This window comes from Sinohyriopsis cumingii, unplaced genomic scaffold (genome assembly GCF_028554795.1).
Source record: "Sinohyriopsis cumingii isolate HCF-2022 unplaced genomic scaffold, ASM2855479v2 utg002011l, whole genome shotgun sequence".
Taxonomy (NCBI): domain Eukaryota; kingdom Metazoa; phylum Mollusca; class Bivalvia; order Unionida; family Unionidae; genus Sinohyriopsis; species Sinohyriopsis cumingii.
In genome coordinates this window covers 1-24326 of record NW_028316102.1, presented here as the reverse complement: position 1 = coordinate 24326, position 24326 = coordinate 1, and the positions used below count along the sequence as shown (strand labels likewise).

General features: G+C 38.2%; 1 protein-coding gene across 1 annotated transcript; it reads left to right on the top strand.

Annotated features, from left to right (window-relative positions):
• Window positions 1-807: 807 nt before the first annotated feature.
• On the top strand, window positions 808-23815 carry LOC149771252 (uncharacterized). The gene is made up of 4 exons (XM_089948676.1): window positions 808-876; window positions 1641-1823; window positions 22611-22824; window positions 23667-23815. Exons 1-4 carry the CDS (start codon window positions 862-864, stop codon window positions 23801-23803), a joined length of 549 nt encoding a protein of 182 aa, XP_089804802.1. The 5' UTR covers window positions 808-861; the 3' UTR covers window positions 23804-23815.
• The last annotated feature ends 511 nt before the right edge of the window (window positions 23816-24326 follow it).

Below are 24326 nucleotides of genomic sequence, written 5' to 3'. Positions count from 1 at the left end.
GACATGGTTTTGGTTATGACTGCTTGATGTGACGCAACATATCGTGTCTCAGTAATGAAGTACTAGCAAAGTTTTAAACAAATTAACTACCCTTGTCTGATACTAAGTCGATAAAGCTTTCACTAATGTCGTAATTGTTTTTCATATCATAGCTTAACTGAGAAAGAGTAACAATTTATGTAAAGTGATAGGCATCTTCACATGAGATTCAAGTCCCACATAACAATAATTAATTTTGTAATTGTTTGCGTCGTTCCGCAGTCATTACTTTTAGAAATGTCCAGATTTCGTCTTCGTTATTTCGGGTGTAACTGGTTCCCAGGCTAATTGTATTTTCATAATAAACCTTTTATTTTTAAATATCTATTCCATGAAATGAATTATTTAAAAAGATTTTTATATTATAGTATTTTTGAAAAATCAATATCAGAAACATCTGAAGGCCAGTGCAAACCTCGCGACCTTCTTTCATTGAAAATTCAAAATCTATAGCATCACAGCCTTTAAAAATATGTCGGGTGAAAGTGGTCGATAAATACAGAAGAATATAGGCGTATAAAACAGCTCAGGAAAATATGGAGAGAGAGAGAGAGAGAGAGAGAGAGAGAGCACCGTTAAAAGACAAAGAATCCCCATGATCGAAATGGACTATTAGGTGCATGTTATGAAGACTTGGCAATAATTTACAAAATACAAAATTATACATTCACACATAATAATATTATACTGATAAATACGCCACGTCAAACGCTATTATGTACATTTCACCAATCCGGTTGAGCGCCATGGCACTTCCTTGTGGGTGTCAAGTAAATATATAAATGGGCCGCAGAGTGAGCAACCAAGAGTAAACCCGGCGCAATGAAGTCAAAGGAGGTAAGTCTTTGTGTCTGTGAGTCTCTCTCTCTCTCTCTCTCTCTCTCTCTCTCTCTCCCTATATATATATATATATATATATATATATATATATATATATATATATATATATACTGTATATACTGTATATATATATATATATATATATATTACCATTTTGTAATTATTTAACTATGACCAAATTTTCTAGAGTTCGTTCAGATTTCGGAGAAATATACTACATCCGTACATTTTTTTTATTATGCACTAACTTAAATGAATAAAAAAATCAGAAACAGTCTGAATAATGCATGAATTAAAAACATATCGAAATACTTTATCGATATATTGACTGATTAATTATTCATTGATTAAATGAGTAATCGATTAAGTGAAATCTTGAGTCACCTTCATCCGTTCTTTTAGTGACAGCCGTATGCACTGATATATTTATGTATTTTAGGGGGGGGAGAGAGGGATGTATTGGGTACTTGTACCTCAGTATTTCATTTAATTAAATAAATATGCTAACATAATACGGATATTATGGAATATGTGCAGAAGATTGTTAGTAGCTTCTCGTCGGTCGGTGGCTTTTCCCTTTTCCTTCCTCCACCAAATATTCTGACCGCGGGATATACTCTGTGATGCGCTGAAAAATGGCGTTGTTACCCACGTGGTAATCAATGCGTGCTATATGGCTTAGATATTAGTCTTAGAGTTCATGTTGTTTGTGAAGAAGAAAGATGGCAAAAAGCATATAGGCATCTTAATTTTATTTGCAGTTTGGACTCTCCATGTATGGTATGTCTTTAATTTTGTTGGCACTACCAATCTATGCAGTGGAAGTACGCCAGAAAAATACAACATATACCATTGCAAACGCAGGCAACAGAAACCATCTTGAGGGACAATTGACTTATTCTCAGAGAACAAACGAAATAAACAATTACCACATCAAGAAAATAGTGAGTATTAACAATTTTAAAATTGTTATTCATTCACAATTCGTTCTTCTTTTCCATTCAATACATAGATGGGATATTGTATCACATGCTTCCCCACTGAAACAAAGATACCCCCAAATCAAGTGCTCTAACTTTTCTAGCCGACATGAAAATGCCATTTCAAACAGAAGATTTTATGTAACTATAGTTGTGTAAATTATTTTGTTTAATAATTACATCATGAGAATTTTCCCATTAAATTAAAGACTGTGGCTTGTTCTGAATTATTATGTGAATATACATAATCTTGCATCTGTTTATGATGATATATGGAGTGAAAATAGGATATTGGATATACTGTTTCTGTTGTTTTCATAATATACATAATTAGAAAGCCAAGATCCTAATCAAAGTTAAAATCTAATATTCTTTATGGGTTTCGCTTTTTACACGATTTTAAGTTGTTTTTCATAATGCTTATCATTTTACTCATCTCTAATAAAAATATGAGACATGGTAATTTTTTGACAAGATTGCGCCATATCAACGTTATTATTGAACCCTGTGAATATAGGCTATTGATCGTCCACGTGAATAATATGGACACGTCAACAGGGAAACGTTTTACTATTTTGCACATGAAATGTGTACGAAGATTGTTTGGGCAGACATTCTTTCAACTCAAGATTTCATTTTCTTTATTTCTGTCACGGTTTATTTGTTCATACATTCAACTTATGTTTGTGCAAGCAACTGTGCTTTCAATTTCTAGTATAGGTGCTTTCAATATGGCTCTTAATCGACGTCTATAACGTTAAAAAGGTATTTTGAGAGCAGGTAACTCTGAAGAAATCGTCCGGTTATGAAGTGGCCGACAAGCCAATAAATCGAACAGCCATCTACGAGTGGTAAACGAATGTTAGAGAGCAGCAGAGAGACTGGGCCCACCAACTATTTCGTCCAACAGGACCATCTATCGAAAACTTTTCTGATAGAAGGTCTTATTTCACAAAAATAACCCTTCTAGCCAGAAACTATGATGACTAAATCCTCTTTTCTGGCTAGAAGGGTTATTTCGACAAAGATAACTCACTATGAAAAATGTTTCTTCACGTGGTGACGTCGACGACGACGTTGGCGGCCCAGTCTCTCTGCTGCTAACGATGTAAAATATTTTAGGATTTCTGTTGTGAATTAAAAATTTAAGTTAACAATAATGGCCAACATTGGAGAAGCACATTCCGCTAGACTAGCTCGAGAGCGACTAGAAGCAATAAAAAAATTTCTTCCTGTTCGTGATAGTGTTAGAGAAAAATTACAAGCGCAACAGCAAGCAAAAGTTGAATTCATGGAAGGTGCAACAGAATTATTTAAACCCGTAACAACAGCTACTGAAACAATAAAAACCGCTATCATAGGAAAACCTGATCCTGATAAACCGCAACAAAGTCTTCTTCAGGCAATAGAAGAACTTAAGAAGGCTCAACCGAAACCGATCAAAGGATTTAATTATAAAACGGATTTTATTGAAGGTTTTGTGGATGAAATTAAAAATCGTCCAGTCAGAAATAGAGATGAAATAATTGCTTTTGGTGTTGACGCTGCTGGGGCTTATCACTCTCGAGAAAAGTTTATTAAAGATCCTAATCAAAAGGTATCTAAACAACAATTTCTAGATGGAATTTATAAAATAAAACGGGGTGTTGAACGGTTAGATACCAGTGATGCATTTTATCGAGAGTATATGTCAGGATCAGATCGATTTGATGTCCAAATGCGACAAACAAAGCGACATAAAAAACCAACTCCGAAAAAAATAGCTAAACCGCAAGTCGTCGCAGATCCAACAGAAAAAGAATCAGAAGAATTATATCGACTTCCTCCTTCGTTGCAGCAGACCCAGCAAGAAACTCCTCGGGGTTCGTTTACGAAATTCGGTATTGATAAAATAGAAAATACTATGACTATGTCTCTTCCCGCTTTTGCCTCAAATAATTTTGATGACAGAGAAAAATTTTTAAGAAAAAAACGTAAACAAAAAATTGACACCTTCGAGGAATGGGCAGAAGCGGTATATTTTGATAGACAAGATTTACCCGTTGATCCAAGCGATCCTGGTTATATAAAATTTAATGAGAGACTGTTAGAGTTAGCAGAGATACAACAACGACAACGATCACCCCCCAAGGAGGAAATCATTCCAGAGGAATTTTTCGATGAGCCTAAAGAAAAATCGGGGGGAGGTTTAGGGTCTGGTTTTATTCCCTGCCCTGATAATATCATCAATGATGTATCACGGCTAGAAGTTCTCATCGGAGGAAAACGTGCCGGAAATAACTCACCAGAAATAATTAATGAAGCGGCTGATATCTGTCAGCGACTATTTCGCGGCGGCATCATGGATACTCACATCTATCGAGAACTTATTGATGAACTCGTGGACAGCGATTGAAAGTCGATTAGAGAAATAACTAATTAAATAAAATGATCATACATGACTCTCATCATATGACCCGACGAGAGAGAGTGGTAAATTCGCGATATCCTGTTTACAGTGCATATTATGGAGATGGACTTGGAGATGTTGTTCAAGGATTGTTTACAAGAATAGCTCCAAAGGTGGGACCAATTGCAAAACAATTATCGTCAAAAGCTATTGATGTTATTAGAGATAAAGCTTCTGGTGTAATCGGTGATGCTGCCGGCAAAGTGTTCACGGCGATCAAGGACAGACTAGTACGATTAATACGCAGAAAGCCTCCGCCGGTAAAATTACCAAGCACTGCGGATATGCCTGCAAATGTTAGCAAAATAATAAATGAAACTGCGAATCAAAAACTAGAGTCACTGATACCTTCCAAAGAAATAGAAAAAAAATATAGCTTCAAGTTTAGTAGCGGGAAGTGGTCTTCGTTTTAGATAATAATGTATTACAATAAGATGTTTCAGCGCATATCCAACGTAGCATTTGATATGGTTAAACCAGTCAGAAAGGATGAATCCTTGCGTGATTATCAATTTTATTCTTATGATACAAAAACACCTAACGCGCCGGGGAGAATTGAGTTTCAAATTCATGATACAAGTAGATATTTTCTGCCTTGTGAGGCTTTTATTGAGGTCACAGGTAGAATCTTAAAAGCGGATGGTACTGGATACGGAATAGGCGATCGTGTTGGTTTTGTTAATAATGGTGTGATGGCGTTATTTAGCAAAGCCACATACTCGATTGATGGAAAAGATATTGAGTCGTGTTTGGATAATGTTGATGTTGCCACGACAATACTTGGTCTTGCAAGATATTCTGATGATTACACAAGATCAGCTGGTCCAACAATGATGTTTGTGAAGGACACATCTGATCATCCCGAAAATAGAAATGTAACGATGAACGCGGCTGGGAATGCAGTTGAAGCCATGAATGAAAATTTCAACTTGGGTTTTGCCGCGCGTCGAGCAATGCTGAACGGCGACGAAGAGTTTTCCTGTGCTATTCCACTATCTCATATTTTTGGATTTTGTAGAAGTGTCCGAAAGGTTATATTTGGTGCCAAACACACAGTAACGCTTGTCAGAAAAAACTCTGATAATGATGCAATATGGAGAGCTGCTGGAGTTGATCCTGGTCAAGTAGTGTTAAGAAAACTATCTCTGTGGATGCCAGCAATGACTCCATCAATCGTTGAAGAAGAACGGTTACTTTCTTTTATGAATCAGGGTGGAAAATCGTTGTTATCATGGTTAGCAATGACAACAGATAGTACTTCTATCAACGCTCCTGGACTGTTCACGTGGCAATTGGGATCACAACAGGGAGTATCAGCAGCGCGACATATATTTATCGCGTTTCAGGCAAATTCTAGAATAAATAACCAGGAAGCAAATCCAATGATATTTGACACACTTGGAGTTTCTGAAGTTTCATTAAGAATAAACGGACATCAAGAACCCGCTGAGGATATCAATCTAAATTTTGAACAAAATGATGTTGCACGGGCATATTATCAATTGATGTCTTATGATGGGCGTGATCAAAACGTTGACACTGGGCTGCAGATATCCCAGCGTGATTTTACAACGTTGTATCCGATCTATTACTTTTCGTTGGAACATTTGGATTTATTCAGAAAATCTGTCGTTGATATAGTTATTCGGGCTCGCCTGGCTCGAGTACCAGCTGGGGCAGCTGGTCCACCAGTAGTTCCTGGAGGTGTTAGAGCAATCGCGGTCATACTTTCCGATAAAGCAATGTTACTTGAAGGTGCTGGCGGCCGAATGAGAGTCATTGATGCACCAGTGGAAAACTTGTAGCATTGTTTTAACAATGCAATTAGATCAACATCGTATTAAATAAAATGTCATACAGTCATGTTAATGTCACACTGACTCCTGGTCAGGTGAAGAAATTACAATCGAAGAACGCGAGCACATGTGGGACATCAATAACACTAAAACACGATCAGCTAGCGGGCGGTCCAAACAAATTGTCATTGACTAAAACTCAGCTAAAACATTTCAATAAAGCGAAACAAGCAACGACTGGAGTTCGACTTGATCTCTCTCCGGCCGCGGTCAAAGATATGGTTAAAACCGGCGGTATATTTCCTCTTCTCGCCGCGATACCAGCACTGATAGCTGGTGCTGCTCCCGCAGTCGCAAAAGCAGCCGCGTTAGGAGCTGTTGGAACCGCAGCTGGAATGGCACTAAAGAAAGCCACAGGAAAACTATATCGAAAAAAACGGGCCGAGGTCTTAGACTTCCAGGAACTCCGGCGTCATGGTACCCAAAAAGGTTTTAAGTGCTTTCAACGCTAGCGTTTTCACACCGATGTTGAAGCTTCCAGCTTCTAATTTTGATTTGCTTGATGCTGTTAAACAATTACGTATAAAGAATTTCAGAGGTGTATTTATACGAGATCAGTTACCAGCACGACCGAATAATCCAGAAACAGGAATTATTAATCTCGATAATAAAAACGGTCCTGGAACTCACTGGGTTGCTTACGCGATCGATCCACGTGGAATTATCTATTTTGACTCGTACGGGCTAGCACCGCCAGTTGAGTTTTTCAGGTACGTCCAAAGATTTTCCAACATGCCAGTTTGGCAGTCAACGCTGCCAACACAAACACTGATTGATCCTCCGATATGCGGTCGTGAAGTATTAAATGTTCTTGATGCGATCTCGAAATCAGCGAGTCCTCCTCACAAAGTCGTGCATGAATACACCACAGATGTGATTTCCAAATTTAAACAACCCCATAATTGATAATGGTTGATATTTACGGAAGATCAAGCAGAACCAAGGAAGAAAAAAAAAGATATTGATTTATCAGCGTATGCGACCAAAGATGAAATTGATAATCTTTTAACGTTAACCGGAATAGACCCAGATGAGGTTGTTATTTTTCAGGACAGGCACGGCAAGCTAAAAACCAGTAACATTAAGTGGAATGACATAATTCGCAGGGTCCTTGGAGCTACCGCGGACAACATTGTTGTATTCACTGACAGTGGCAGAATCAGATTCGTTGATATCAATCGCGGCGCTTCGAGATGATATGCAAAAACTTGCACTTGCCCGTGTAGCGAAGACCGGTGATACAATGACAGGTGAACTCAGCATGAACGGTAACAAAATAACTGTGTTAGCGGATCCGGAAGGTCCCGAAGATGCCACCAACAAAAAATACGTAGACACCATTGACGGTAAACTAGCCACGTTGCGGGCATAGTATGATGTTGACGTGGGCGCGTTTACAAGACTTCGAAGAAACTTCGCAAAAACTGATGATGCCACGGATAAGTTCTTTGGGGTTCCTCCGGTCATCGACATGAAACTTTCTGAAATCATACCAAATCTTACCGCTAACGCCAACGATATCAACAAGATTAATACCCGGTTAGGTGTAGTCAGAACAGAAAAAAGTTTTTCAGATCAAATCGCGTTGATAGAAAATAACATTAACACGATCAAACAAACACAGCAAAACATCGTAGCGAGAATTCCTGAGATCGTTAACAAAACAAGTCTGATTAAAGTCCCCACTGGAGTTACCTCCGGGCATATCACCAACATCGTATTCACGGTATCATCGGGATTCGCAACATGGTCCCGACAAAATAATACTATCAAATACACAGCAACAGCCACTGGCGTGTACAGGTTGTCTGTGTTTTCCGCCGCTAAATTTGAAATGTTTACAACCTTTCCATGGCGTCATTCCACCGACAGGTTTTCCGGGGTTGTAACTGTAATATTGAACAGCGGAACCGAAGAAATATTTGTACTTGAAGCCGCAGACAATAAATTAACCGCAACATCTTACTGGTGGTGTTTGGAATTCGTCGCAGAAACGCCTCAATTGGTTACCGCGTAATTGAAAATCACCAGTGATTTTGAATAATAAAAATGAAATCAGCATCAACGACAACATTAGACGCTCAGCAATACCGGTATGATCAAGTACGAGAATGGCAGGCGACGCTGAAAAACACCATTGACAAATGCGCAACAAAAATAAAAAAATACAAACGGCGTGTAACCGTGTTGGATACAATAGTGTATTCGGTATCCGCGGTAGTTGCATCCACGGGTGTGCTATTGTCAGCGCTGACACCAGTAACTGCTGCAATCGCTATCACAATCACAATTTCAGCATCAACGACGATTGCAGGAGTTGCTAATATAATTGCAAAAAAAATATCCTCGTGCGCGATAACAAAATTACACGAGTATGACCGGGTAAACAACGCGGCCAACAGCGCCTACTCGAAATTGTCCTCGTTGATATCATCCAGCCTTGACGATGCAACAATATTAGATTCCGAATTCACGTTGATGTCTGGCATATACAACGATTACGAGCGTGCAAAGAATTTTAATTTGAAAACGATGAAGATAAATAATGACGGAGATACTTCAAGAGATAGCCGCAAATACAACTCCGGTAAGGACCACAATGATATCAATATCCTCGACGCAACCTGAATTCAATGTTAATTTTCCAACTGCAATTCCAGTTACCGAAATAGCGTTGGCACAATTACGAGTATATCACAGTTGGCCCAACATCAGGTCGACATCATTTCACGGACAGTTGTCGAATAATTCATTTGTATTTTCATATCAGAATAGCGCTGATGGCACACCAGATTGGAATACTATTACACTTCCCACTGGGAGTTATCAGATAGAAGAAATCAACAAAGAAATACAGCGTCAAATGAAGCGTATCATCGGAAAAGAAGCAAAGATCAGCATATTAGCACACGAGCCAACGTTGTCCACGATCATCGAAATCTCAACACCGGATTACGCCGTTGATATCTATAACATTTCAATCAAAACCGTGTTAGGATGGCCAGGTGAAGCCCCTGATGCAAAACCTCGTATACCAGACCCTGTAAGATCCGATTATTTCACGGATACCATGTCATATCATGACCTTCAATCACGATACATAGATGATATCCGCGAAGTGAAGAATCCAGCAAATACTAACACAAATTATAGAGATGACAAGGGAGGAGTGGGGATGAATTGGAAATCCCCCCCCCTCGGGGGAGCCTCTCCCTCCCCGCCCCCGATAGATTATTTATCTTTCTTCGGAAAGATAGAGATGACAAGAATCTTAAAGCAATGAACGAGGCATTTAAAACACAACTTAAACTTCTGCAGCAATCCTTTCATGAACATATTTCTGATCTATACAGTCCACGTGACAAAATCATTAAACATATCGAAATAATAAATCGAATAATCGACGATATGAGATATTATAACCAGCGACTGGTTCAGATGGTAATTGATGCCCCCGAGAAGAAGAATTTTCTGGAACTGTATAAAACAACGGAAGATGAATTACGAAATTTTAAATTACCCGGATATAACGTACCTGAGATGGTAACGTCGTTATCCAATCTCCTGGATCAATCCTTCAAGGATATTCTTGCCGCGCACAAGCAATCATTCCCGGAACCGCTATCTTGGAACACGATAATTCCACCAGCGGTGATGGCAGACATATTTCTCCCGGGATAGTAAATATCACTGATGTCGTCGCGGTCAATCTTGTATGTGATGTCATCGATGGCAGCTACAGCGTAACCACGACGGAATCAAATCAAGCCCAGCAATGATTTATATTGTATTCATTTACTCCTAGAGAACCACCTGGATTTTTGATTGTGCAAGAGCCAATCAATCCTGTATTTCTGCGGTGTCATAACCCTACGCTCACAAGGATAAATTTTAAAGTCACTGACCAACAGGGTAGACTTTTGGACCTGCGTGGGGAGACTGTTAGTATTAATTTGCTGGTGAAATCCTAAAGGATTTTCGTCGTAAAAAATCTTCGATTTTTTCAAGGACTTTCAATTAGCGATATCACTATCATAATAATGTACAAAAAATCTTCGAATTACCAACAGTATGATTCCGATGATGATCTCTCTGACAGTTCTGACATTTCCATGGAAACACAGTGTGATTGTGAATCACAGCGTGATTCTGACAGTGATTTTGTTGTCAGTGATGAAAATGTCTCTGACAGTGAAACACAGCGTGATTGTGAATCACAAAGTGATTCCGATGATAGCCCGGTTGGCGTTTCCAACGACATCACCATCAGCGATAGCACTGTCGTAATAAATTATATTAAATGAACGCGAAAATAATAGTATGTATCAGCACGTGAAATGTTTAATACACAACAAAAGCGCGCTTGAAGAATTCATCCGAAAAATATTTACCGGAAATCATTTCCCGGGCGTTGTTAAAATAATCATCGATAAGTACGGCAATGATGACTTTTTACTGACAGATTTTCAGCTGAAGCAACTCCGCGAAAACAATATCACGATGATTACTTGTGACGCAGACCAAATCCTCAATGTTGCTCACTCGTGCATTTCACGGGATCATCTCGATAAAATACTGCAGTAGAAATATCTTCGATATTTCCATCCTTTAGGATTTTTAAAAATGTCTTAAAAATATTTTACTTTGTATATATTTTTTTACCACTGACAATTTCGCTGATTTTCATAGGGTATCAGCTAGTACAAACCAACGAAATCAGACAGTTGCATAATTTACACAGTAAAAATAAAATTACTTTTTTTTTACTTTCAATTTCACTTCTAGGTACCCGATTTCACTTCCTTGACTTCGTCAAGGAAGTAATGCAATCAAGGTGAGGTATTTACTTCGTCATCCGTGACGAAGCTATCATTGCTTTCTAAATTCTCTGGATTTTCACCCTTGACTTCGTCAGCGGACATACAATGCTTTAATTTTCTGACCCGATTATTAATTATCATTTTTGTTTCATACTCGGCTGCCAGTGCCAGCCTGATCTTTTCGATTGCACGAGACAGTGGAACAAATTCATTTATTTGTGTCTCCGCTACGCTGGCCAGCGATTTATACAAATTATTTTGAATCATCTTTATGAATCGATATTGAGCAGGAAGAATATAACGCCCTGCGTATAATGATTCAAAATCTGACAGAATAGTTTCAACATTTAGTAATATATTAAATCCTTGTTTTTCTAATTTTTTAATAGCATCAATCACATTATTGATATTTTCTTGATTCATATTTATTATATTTTTATATCTTTAAAATAGAAAAAACATCACATCTCCTTTGAGTCTCTAGGGTGTCTTATGACATCCTACCAAACTCAGGAGGGGGCGGAAACACTACCCCCGATTGAGCTGCTAAACTGCCAAATAGCAGTCTAGAAAGCCCAGAGGGTGTGTTTGCGAAACGACGAGACATTCCCCATTTGTGAACCTCCTAGCTTACCATTTGATATGCTAGCAAGGCTCATATGGGGATAACACATAACACATAACTTATCCTAGTACTTAATTCTAACTTATCCTAGGGACGGCACAAACATATAGTATTTACAGTAGAAGCATATTTACAGCAGTAGAAGCTATTTACAGCAGTTGTATTTTACAATTGTATATATAACTTATCCTAGGACGGTACAAATATATAACTTAATTCTAACTTATCTTAAGACGGCACAAACATATAACATATCCTAGGACGATACAAACATATAGACAACACAGACAGATGCGGGGTTATAATTCTACATCCAACGAAGTTGCACACCCACCCCTGAAATCAATACCGTTGGGGGCAAAAGATCACCCCTGACGGGTGATAACGGAGAAAGTTGTACAACTTCGTTGGGGTTCGACCCCCCAACTATTATAAAAACCCTATAAATCGGGCCCGTCGACAGTATGTCCGTAACGAGGATTCGAACATGACATTTGATAGCACCGGGACGAAAGTCAAACGCGTTACCATTGTGCCACTTTCCAATCTGATAATACAGGGTTTAAAAATATCATATACTGATCTACCTGTGAAATCAGGTAGTTATTTACTTCCTTGTGCAGAAAATCGTCTGCTCGCACCTGTAAAGTGTTATAGCGAGCTGTTGACAAAGTCACCTTGACAGCGTCAACGGGGAAATAATTGTATCATTGACTTTCACACAGTCGCTGCAGAGTTATCTCCGCTGGAAAATTCTCGTGATAACGAAATATAATTTTCTGATTATTATACTTTTTTGCCAACGCGGATTTATATATTTTTTCTGCGACTTTTCGTACTGAGGGCGCACAAATACCAAAATGCTTACTACCTGCATATATCGATTGAAATATTATTTGTTCATTCGTACCTAAATTTATTGAAACAACCTTCTTGGCTCTTTTATTGTTACGGCCAGTATTACCAGCTTTGCAATTTTCGCTCTGCGTCACAACTCTCAGATTGGATAAATTGTTATTAAGTTTATTATTATCAATATGATCAATTACAAAGCCGTTTTTGATCTCTCCGCGGAAACACTCGTGCACGAATCTATGATTATAGTAGCTTTTACCGCCAGAAACCTTAAAATGGAGATAACCAGAATTAGTAACAACACCAACTGGTTTTTTCAACCTGCTATTTCTAACTATTCCCTCGCGAGATGCTTCGTAATTCTTATTGTGGGATGTGGGACAAACTCAAAAACAGTGAAAGCACAGCGAAAGATCTTGGACGAAGAATAATCGGTAAATTTACTCAGGGTGCAGCATTTGATCATAAAATGCATCACTCGCGGTTGATTATCGATGAAGCTGAATTGGATTTTATAATCGCCGACGCGGTTGCCAGAGACATATTTTGTAACAAGGAGGATGTGTTCTTGTCCGACGGGAAAAAGTTGGGTACAATTGTAAGTTATATCGACGGAGAATCGCCTCAATACACACATTTGAGATCTTCAATGCTGGCTTATGTTTCTATAAATTTGTTATCGATGGTAAATCGATTTCCTGGTAACGCAGTCAGAGTTGCCACGGATTCATTTTACATCGACAAGAAATATTCAGAATCACTGACCGATATAATGAAATTCTGCGGCGGAGATGAATGGGGTTCGTGGAGAATAAAAGCCGAGATGTTGCACGAGTATTGTGAATCCGCTGATGTTGCAATCGAGGATGATTATTGTAAATCAACAATGCCAGAAATATCTTCCGCACCGTCTGTGAATGATCCAATCACCAGACATAAAACTGTTTATTTGAACGGGCCGGGAGGGTCTGGTAAAACAACTCGAGCGATTGAATTATTTCGAAATTCAGATATGATTGTGCTAACACCTACACACAGGCTTGCCAGAGAGATGAAACAGCGAGGAGTCAGTTCTTGTACTTATCACAGCTTTTTCAAATATAGCGGCGGTGTGTGGACGCCAGATCGAATGGGCACAAAATATATCAATGATATAATAATTTGGGATGAGATATGTACGGTGTCGCTGGAAACGTTCAAAACATTTCTTGATTGGCTGTTAACGAAAAATACTGCAGTCGTTATGTGCGGCGATTGTAACAAGATAACCGGGTGGGATATTTCGGATTAACAACAGAACACGTTTTGACGACACAAATATATGGTTTAATGTGGCGATTTATATGAGTAGTGGATGATGAAGATGTGTGCGTATTTATAATCCAAATATTGGATCTATTTAACAAAAAAACGCACAGTTACAAAGATGAAAAAAATATACAAATAGATTTAGGTCAGTAACCCTAAAACACAGGATAAATGATTTCACAAATGATTCAATAATGGAAAGATGAATAGAGTTCACTCAAATAGTAAACAATGTAAGCGTTTACACATAGTAAAAAAAATGTATTCGCTCAGGTAGCGAAATTATGTCACTAAACAAGAACGGATATACAATCTATCCTTCCAGCCCTGAATAATACACTGGGTCTTACTAACCCAAAATTAGCATACAGCTAAAAATACATGTGTGGAGATGCACTCCGTCACCCGTGCACCATATCCGCTCCACAGCTCCTCCGAATCAATTTCACAACCAATATAGACTCCGGACCCTCGGAATACTATGATCACTTGAAATATTAGACCCTCCGGACACTTGAAATATTAGACCCTCCGGACCCCCTGGTCCTTTGACGGCTCTACAGCTGGGTCACCTTAGTCCCTCTGGACACTCCGGACGCTAGACATTAGACGCTCCGGCACCTTAAACGCTCCGGACACACGGACGTTTCTACACTCTGACAACACCGGACACCCCGGATATTCCTACCATCAAAACACTCACTCAGCCCTACAGCTGGAGTTGTGCGAAATCCTTTTAGCAGGCCGCTTGCTGACAAAACCATTAGTATTGTCAAGGTCCTTTACATGTAGTAACGTATTTATACCTTTAGAATTTTCGTTATTCTTTATCAAAGGCACCTTGCACGTGTGGCACAGGACGAATCGTACTCACGATTTCGAAATACATAGACCATATTATAATCACCCTCGGGTATCGTTGTACAGAGAAAAGAAACGAAACCCGAGTACATGTATTTAATTAACAACATTTACACCATTCCGTGACAGCGATCACGGTCAACCACCTCCGTTTGTCGGCGCATCTCCTCATGATTGGCTGAGGAATTTTGTTGATTATCACGAAGAAGTGTCTGATGATTACCGAGCACTTGATGCAACGCTGAAAGAATTTAAAACATTAATCAGGCTACAACCGAATAAAATTCAATGTGAAATTATGCGCGAGATGATTCCTGAAACTTCGATAAGTGACTTTTTACGCGTGTGGAAACCAAACGATTTGATAGTGGCGAGTAGAAAGATAGTCAGAGACACACTTCAACAACAGCTATTTCGGTTACAAAAAATAAAGTTTCCAATGCTGCCAACGCCGTTATGTTATAGACCAACTGATACGCGGTTGCAAAATATAGATGTTGATATTCCAGGAAAGACAGAGAAACAGAATTTAGTATTGAATGATATTGTGTTAGTTGACATCGATGCTGTCGAGGATGCACTAGCGATGAATAAATCCCCGTGGACGCTAGGATACGCAATGACCATTCATTGTTCTCAAGGACTGACTATTTCAGATACAACTGTCTGGATCATTGACGATCGAATCGAATGGTCAAACTTAGTTTACTTAGCGGTGTCCAGAGTCAGAAGAATATCTCAACTGCGAAGAATTGTCTTGAAAAATCCTTCGGATTTTCATTCAAACGCTGATAAAATTAATAATGAAAACAACAGCAACATAATAAGAAAAAAACTCGCCGGTTACAAACAGAGTGACAAAAAAAATAATCGCGATTTTGATCTTGACGATGACTTCATTGTTGCGCTGAAACAACAACAGAATAATCACTGTGCTAGCTGTAATTGTATAATGCTATGGCAGTATTCGAATAAAAATTCAAGACAATTTACCGTAGACAGAAAAGATAACAATCGCGGTCATACACGTGATAATGTCATGTTGACCTGTCTTGAGTGTAATCGACGTCGGGGTGCCAGCGCTAGTTAAGTCACTTCAGTGATTTTGGCGGCAATTGTGTGTCCTCGGGAATTACCTGAAGTTGCTCACGGGTGAATCCACGTTGAGGAGCAGTTGAATCCAACCTGTAGATTGCTGGTCTGCCAGTGGATCTTGTCACGGTGGATATCTTATGTGTGGTAACACTCCAAATGGGATCAGTCGCTCTTCGTTTACCACCTTCAAGTTCACCTGGTTCATATAAATATCTAACTGTGACATTACCCAGTATTTGCGGTTTTTCTTTCTTTCGTTGTAGTGGTATATTTTTTTGAAAAACACCTTGTGTTTTTGTGATCGCGATGGAAGGTTTCATGTTGGTGGTTCGGGTAATTTCATTATTTAGCGCAGTTATCACGCTTGGTAATCTTGCAACCCATTCGCGCGATCTCGCATCTTGAATAAATTCCCTCGCGTATTGATATCCAAATAACCGCTCAGCAAGTGTTCTATTGAATCGCTCAACAATTGCCTGATCACGGTGAATTTCAGTGTGTCCTCGTCGTATGGTGACGTTATGTTGTTTCATCAACGATGATACTGCACCTTGAAATTCTTTGCCAGGATCAACTTGTAATAAATTTGGCCAGCGTAGACCACCTCGTTGATAAATTCTTTCAAACGCAGAAGCAACCTCAGATGCTGTTTTAGTTGTTAACGGTTCCGCATCTTTGTATCTACTGGCAACATCAACTATGGTTAACGCGTACTTGTATGTGCGTCTTCGGATAGTATCATGTGGCAGAAATAATATATCAGCTTGATGAACCTCATTTGGTACACTAACATCGAAATGCGCAAAGTGAATTTGTTTAGGGCGCGGTAGATAAATTTGCCATATTGCCTGTCGGGATAACCAATTTTTGGCAACCGCGCGTGTTACTGATGCCGCGCTGGCAAGTTTATCAATTGCTGCGTTACCTCTCCAGTATCCGCTTGGGGAATAATAAATCGACTCCATTATATACCAGTACCCAACGCTAATTTACCTTTCATTGCGGATTTTATCAACCAGGATGTTAACTTTTCTTTGAAAGATTTATCAGGGATGGCATTTAACGCGTGAATTAATTTCACGTCCGCGAGATGGCGCTGTTGCAAATCCTTGCTTCGGTAAGCTACATCATGAGCATGGCACGCGCTATCAATAGCGTTTATCGGATACTCACCTGGTTTTGGTTGATCCTGAGCATCAAGTCTGATATCAAGTCGGGTTCCTGGACCACAGTAATTATATCCTGGAAGATGTTTTTCTCCTGGGTATTTAGCCCACGGAGCTCCTGGCAACGCTGTTAACTTGGCTGCGATATCACCTCCGCTTTTTTTTTTAATAAATCTAAATTTTTTGGTGCCACATCGTTCACACTTGCCTGTAAGCGCTTGTCGATTATTCTTTGTTGTAATTGTTGTTGTATCCGCAGTTGGGGTACGTGCTCGGCATTTCACACAATATAAATCCATATTTATTTTATGATATATCTAATGGAAATCACTGACTTTTCCGCGACAAAGCGACGAGAACCAATCAAGCATAACTCAGTGCTACCCAATTCTATCCGAATGATTATCATAGGCCCATCTGGGTCGGGTAAGACACAGTTGTTACTTAATTTAATAATGAAGTGGATGAAGTGGGATAAATTATATTTGATAGCCCCGTCAGTGGACGATCAGCGGTGTTATCAAGTGCTAAAAGATTTTAACGAAAGTGCAAAATCGATAAACGACGAAGATGTTATTGATTTTATAACCGATATCAATGAAGCACCGAGTATCGATGATATCGATGGGAGTATTAATAATTTAGTTGCGTACGATGATATCATGCTGGACAAACAATCAAACCCTGCCAGAATATTTTCACGTGGCAGGCACAAAAACGTTGATGTGATTTATGTAACTCAACGTTATACACAAATTCCGAAAGTGATCAGAGATAACTGTAACATTCTTGCGGTATTTAAAGGCGTTGACGCACACACGCTACAAAATATTCATCGAACTTGGTGCGGCGGTGACATGGACTTTAATAAATTCAGAAATTTCTTTAGTCATGCTCAACGAAAACCACACGGGTTTGTGACGATAGCGTTGCATGATCCTTGGACACGATACCGAGTTGGACTTGATACGTTTTTTAGTTAAAAATCCTAAAATATTTTACATCGTTAGCAGCAGAGAGACTGGGCCGCCAACGTCGTCGTCGACGTCACCACGTGAAGAAACATTTTTCATAGTGAGTTATCTTTGTCGAAATAACCCTTCTAGCCAGAAAAGAGGATTTAGTCATCATAGTTTCTGGCTAGAAGGGTTATTTTTGTGAAATAAGACCTTCTATCAGAAAAGTTTTCGATAGATGGTCCTGTTGGACGAAATAGTTGGTGGGCCCAGTCTCTCTGCTGCTTAGAGGATTGCAACAGTGTTCAATCCATACAAAATTACATAGAATACAAATATTATTCAATTATCTAACTCCAATAAATCGTTGCTACTATAACTGTAAATGAAGGAACATCCATCAAAGGAGCATCTAAGTAAATATTTATATTATTTTACAAAATAAATAGATCTTTTAATGTCATGCATTTTGACTTGAAGAAATTGTGATCGTTGTTACGAAAAGTTACGTAAAATTCTCGTATATATTCTTGTGCAAAATACGAGAAACCTGGGGAATTGTTTCACTCTATTTCCGTATTTACTTAAATATGAATTTGTTGTCAGAAGACGTAAATATATAGTCTCCATACGTCGTATGAGATACAGACATCTGGATAAATATCTAGTCCCCACATCTCATATGAGATACGTATATCTGGCTAAATATCTTGTCCCCACATTTCATCTGTGCGGCATATATCTTACAAAATAGTTCATGCTAAGCATGAAAAAAGTTTACGAATTCTTTGAACATAACGCAGCGAAGGCTAGATATTTTCCAGCAGCAGTTTCTAGTTCTGATGTTTAGATCAGATATGATAAATAAGACATACATATATAATCTGTTCCCTTTCTTTTTGCAACCTTTTCGGTTCATTTTGCGAGGTACTTTTGCATGTTAACATTAAGTTTAGGCGTCCAAAAATTCTTATTTTGACGTAATTTGCTGGGTTTTTTTCCCACTCATAAACCATTTCAAAGTATTCACAACTACACACCACAAACCCAATCTCTTGGGCAGTTTGTTTTCAAATGTCTAATTATTTCAATAAAAATGTTATAAAACTATTAAAATGATCTCACTTAGTATATGTGGTGAGGACCAGCAACTCATGAACAATTCTCCTTGAATGATCGAAATGTTTCTAAAGTTATTACGTTTGATACATTTTCCGCATAATAGTCATTTCTCCAGCTTCCAACACGAAACACTGTTGTGTTGAGGACACAAACATTAAAGCCATGATGATAGTACATGCAGTGAAGATTTAATTATAATATAAAGCAAAAACTTACACGAAATGTTTTTCAATTTTAAGGAACATTCAGATTAAAAATGTATGAGCTGTAATTTTCAAATTTGCTTAAGTAGGACTTATAATATTTTTTCAAAAAGTTCTACAACATGTTTTAGGCCGAACACATGCATAATGTGTAAGGAATTACGACTGCCTATGTAGAGCCACGCTATGTGCTAAGTCAGCATAAAACTGTTGACGTTGACGGGAATTCCACACTAAAGGTCAAACATATTGCAAAAATAAAATTATGACTCAAATTATCATCGGTACCAAGAACGTACGAACGCTAATGGACAGTACATCAGCAGACAGATCAGAGAGAACAACAACTCTGGTTGGTAGAGAACTGGCTGTATCCAGCTTCCAAACATCATTACTGGGTACAACACTACTTGCTGAATGACCATCCCACATGAGATGTAGACAAATTTAGATGAAGGTAAGGAATTCAGTGCTGAGTTGGTATTAGACATTAGACATGACCAGGTGTGATTGGCGAAATGACGTTGGGAGATGCACGAGTGGTCGAGTGGTCTAAAGTGCTCACCATTCCAGATCACCGCCATATAACCACTGTCTGCGTAGGTTCAAGTCTCGGGCTCGACTAATGTGGGTAAGTGAGAAAACTTGTCAGTAGCATCTCGTTTGTCAATAGTTCTTCCCGGGGTTTTCAAAGGTTCTTCCGTCACCATTTATACTGGCCGCCATGCATCGCTTATCTTGTGCTGAAAAATGGCGTTAAACCCAATAACAACAACAACGTTGGTAAATGAAATAATAACGGACTCCTCCTAGTGGGGAAATGCTCTAAACACAAAATCCTAATAACCATCACGGTCTTCTTCTGCATCACAAACTGCAACAATGTCTTGGATGCACCCTACCTACAAGTTCTGGCTTCGTATTCAGAAGAGACATATATAATGTCTGAGTGACGAAGATCATGAGACGTGCAGAATGTTGACTGACCACAGACTCGTAATCTTCAAGCTCAATATCCGGATGCAGCCTAGCGGACTACCATAAGGAAAATGTGTTCAAATGGCTTAATGTTGCCAAATTGAAACAGAAAAATGTGAAACAGAAATTGGTCGCACAACTGTGCAGCAAACTAGATACATTCAACACAGTAGGCCTGTTTAGAACAAAACACTCCATCATCTAAAAAGGCAGTCCTCAATAACATTAAGAGGACTCTCTAACGCAATGCAGCGAATTGCTAGATGCATGACACAGCAATGCAGCAAATGAGATTCAGTTCTGCACAGACACGAATGACATGATGAACTTCTATGATACTTTGAATACTATGTTCATCAGGAACCTGACAAAATGTCAGGAATAGTACTCCAGCTAGTACACGACATTAACTGACCTGACATATGCCTTTGACAAAGTGATGGAAAGCTTTGCTGTCCATATAAATTCATCATGGTGATGCGTCCGTTACATGGTGCCAAGCTCATCTGTGTCGTGTTCGACGAACAGTCATCTGAACGACTCCCAGGCGCCGATGAAGTCCAGCATGGCTGCGCGTTGGTCCCAGGTCCTCTTTAGTATCATGTTCTCTGCCTGGAGCCTTTCTTGACCATGACAAAGAGATTAATTTAGATACCGGACTAATGGCAGGCTCTTCAGTCTGAAGAGTCTTCCTTCGAACACAAAGTTACAGGAAGTGTCCATTAAAATCTCCGATTTGCTGACGTCTCTTCCCTATGCGTTTGTCTTGCAACATTTCTGTTCATCTTTCGGTTTTACAATCAATAGTAAGAAAGCACCAACCTACAATAGGGAAGCCATACGCAAAGCCTACCCTCACTGTAAATAACCAAACAATCGTGGTTGTGGACAAGTTAACCTATCTCGGCAGGACACTATCAGGTGCAGTCCACATTCAGGATGAAGGCAGCGAAAAAATTGCTAATGCAGGTATGGCCGTTGGCAGACTACATGCGCATGTGCAACGGATTTCAGAGGGATCATACTATAAATACAAATTAAGGTCTACAAAACCTCTGAGGGTTATTGAAGAATTCATACTAAATATCGATAAAAATTATGGCTGGCATGTTTTCCAATAACCTTTATCAAGTAAATATGGACCAGATATGTTTTCTATAATTCATTCTTTTCATTTCTTTTATGAATTGCAATTATTCGGATTTGATTGACTTTAAAAGTTATTTGGATGTGATACTAACGTTTATTTCGTCTTTTTTACAAACCAAACATTGATAACTCCGACGTATTGATAACTTTGGGGTGAATTCAACACGGACCCGCCGATTTTGTTAGTGTATATTTTAGGAATAATATCAACAGTATCAGCTAATGTTATGGTGAATAAGGCAGTATGTTGTTATATGTTCAGGTGTGTAAAATCAGACTGAGCAAGTTTGGAAAAAGGAGATTCATTTGATATGCAATTTCATGTTCGTTCATGTCACTAGTACCAATAACCTTCACATGGACTTTGCTTTCATTATGTAGATGTTAGTATCTTTTTAGTGATTTTGGATGGATCTGTTATATTGTAGTTAGAAGCAATGTCTTCTTGGACAGACTGGCCCTACGTGTATAGGGAAACACTGGTAGGTTCATTACCCTTGCAAAATCGCGTAAGGTGCATAATGTGAATCCCTTTGGCACTCATAACGGAACTCAATTCAATATTTACGTCTAAGGCATTGTTAAATACCAAAATTAGTTCATGGCAAAACAGAGTTCGAAGATCGATACGCACGGCATATATTGATAGTGTTTCTCTTCCGGAAACTTAATCTGATCAATCTTGATTCTCTTTTAGATATTTTGAAATCAGTGCTTCTCAGAACTGTGAGATTGTTTGAAACAGGAATGAATATCCCTGCTTCCTTTCCTTTTCTTCGAATCTTTCTGAAGAAATGGTTTTCATATAATAACAATAAGGTTCATTAGAGTAAAAGATAACAATTACTGCAAAGATAGATTTTGTTTATATCGTTTGTTCAAGTACATCTTTGTTTGGTAAGACGTGTCTATACAAGAAGCCAGTGAGATGCGTGCCTTTATATTTTAAGCTCAAAGGTGTAAAGGGTACAGTTGTCTAGTCAAATAGAAAAGTGCTTCACACACATGGTATTTTGTCCGATACGTTTTGGAGGAAACGGTGGCTTTTAGAAAGAAACTGGATATTGTTAGCGACAGTTTCTGCCCATGCATATAAACATCGAATTATGTAAAAGATTTAATTCACGGTAAGCAGAGGTAAACACAATTATATTTCGTAAACTCCAAAAGCGCATACATTACTAAAACTACCGTAGGGTGATTTTTGGTTCTATCAGCCATTGGTCAGATTTTGCAAAATCTCTTTGATACGAAATATTAGACATGGTTTAAACTATGCCAATTATTCTCACAATTGTCTTATTTTAGCTTCAGAACATACTTCAGGCGTCCAGGGAAGAAACGTGTTCATTGGAAAGAATTCATCATTTGATAGAATCATGTGACACCAATGCAACGACCGAACATGCAAGTGTTAATGAGAGCAGTCGATGCCTTTTAAAAGAAGACACAGATGGAAGAACGACCGAGCTGATATGTTTAAATGGTTTATTCTATAAAACACATTCTGGAACTGACGTAGGTACGAAAATATATGATGCCATTTAGAAACAATTATTGTTTATCATTGTTTGCTGTTAACGTGTCAACGATTATCATAGTTCTTATTATTTGTTTCACTTCAGAATACTAAAAGTCGCGCTAAGTGACCCAAGTTAATATTTTTAAAGGAAAACAAACCTGAGATAATACAAATTTTCTGTGGATATTAAATAACTAGCGACAACATTTGTTTGTTTGTTAATTAATGATTAACATTATTTGTACGTATCAATATGAACCATGTCATATTGCAGCTGTAAAGATAAAAGTCCACTGTTAAGAAGAGCTCTACAAATACTGAACGTATTCGAAGCCGAGAATGAATGGATAATATTTATAAAGCTATATAGCACGCACAGTTACTTCAAGAAAGACATGACATGTTTATATAAAGTATTACTAAGCAATTCAGTGATGATTTATTTCATATCTCTTTAGTCAAAGAGAGAATTGGTTAATTGAGTAGTCTACATTTAAAGCTTAGTTAACATATCACAAACTATATCATGTTCAGGTAATTGAGCTAAAGAAAGTCCCCAAGACAGACATCACTGCGCCCGACAATACATATACAGAAATGGCTTTTGGTCGCTAGTCAAAAGAGCATCCATTTATTTCTGCAAATTATTTTGGCAGAATGATTGAATTTTAACTATCTTAAATTGATATCGTTTATTTAAAAACATGAATCAATTTTCAGAGTTTAGGATCAAAATTATATGCATGTCTGAAAGCAACTCTCGACTAATGAAATTCTTTACCGTCTATATTTCAACAGTCACTAAACTCACTTTCAAATCTTTTTTTTAATTTTATTTTTAGGGCATGCGATACATAAGCGATTCATTGAATGGATAGTAATAGGAATAGTATTACTAGGAGTGACGGCTGGACTAATCACTTGTGCTATATTATGTAACAAAGGTAAGCATCAACAAACAGTGGTCGTGTGGAAATAAGATGTGCATATATGACAACAAAGAAAAAATATGCACCGCCACCAATAATAATCCAGTTCGGTTCTTATGAATTGGCATGCTGATTTTCTGAAATGCATATACCGAAAGTATGGCAAACACAGTTACGTCAGACATAATTATAATTGTAATAAAATTTCACAACCTGCTTTCTTTGGGAGATATATCATTAAAGTATGTAAATTCTTACGCCGTACCGGTTTGACGAGAGAAAGAGAGAGAGAGATGGGTGGGGTGGTCATTTCCACTACATTACTAGTAATATAGATTGAGTTTCCCTTTGTCTTCGAAATGGGTTTAGAATATATGGCTATTACCTTCCATTGGAAATACAAATACTGATGCATAGAAGTTGTGTCAATGTACAAAAATTTTCAGCGTGACTAACATCAATTTAGGAAACAAAATATTGCCTACGTTTTAGCATGTCCAGGCAGCTACTGTTCTAATCCAGCATATATATATATATATATATATATATATATATATATATATATATATATAT

What these genes read in the sequence shown, in the direction of transcription:
- LOC149771252 (XM_089948676.1), top strand. An exon ending in ATTACCACATCAAGAAAATA is followed by an intron (nt 1,824 to 22,610) that starts GTGAGTATTAAC and finishes GTCTTATTTTAG; the next exon opens with CTTCAGAACATACTTCAGGC. An exon ending in ACATTCTGGAACTGACGTAG is followed by an intron (nt 22,825 to 23,666) that starts GTACGAAAATAT and finishes TTTTATTTTTAG; the next exon opens with GGCATGCGATACATAAGCGA.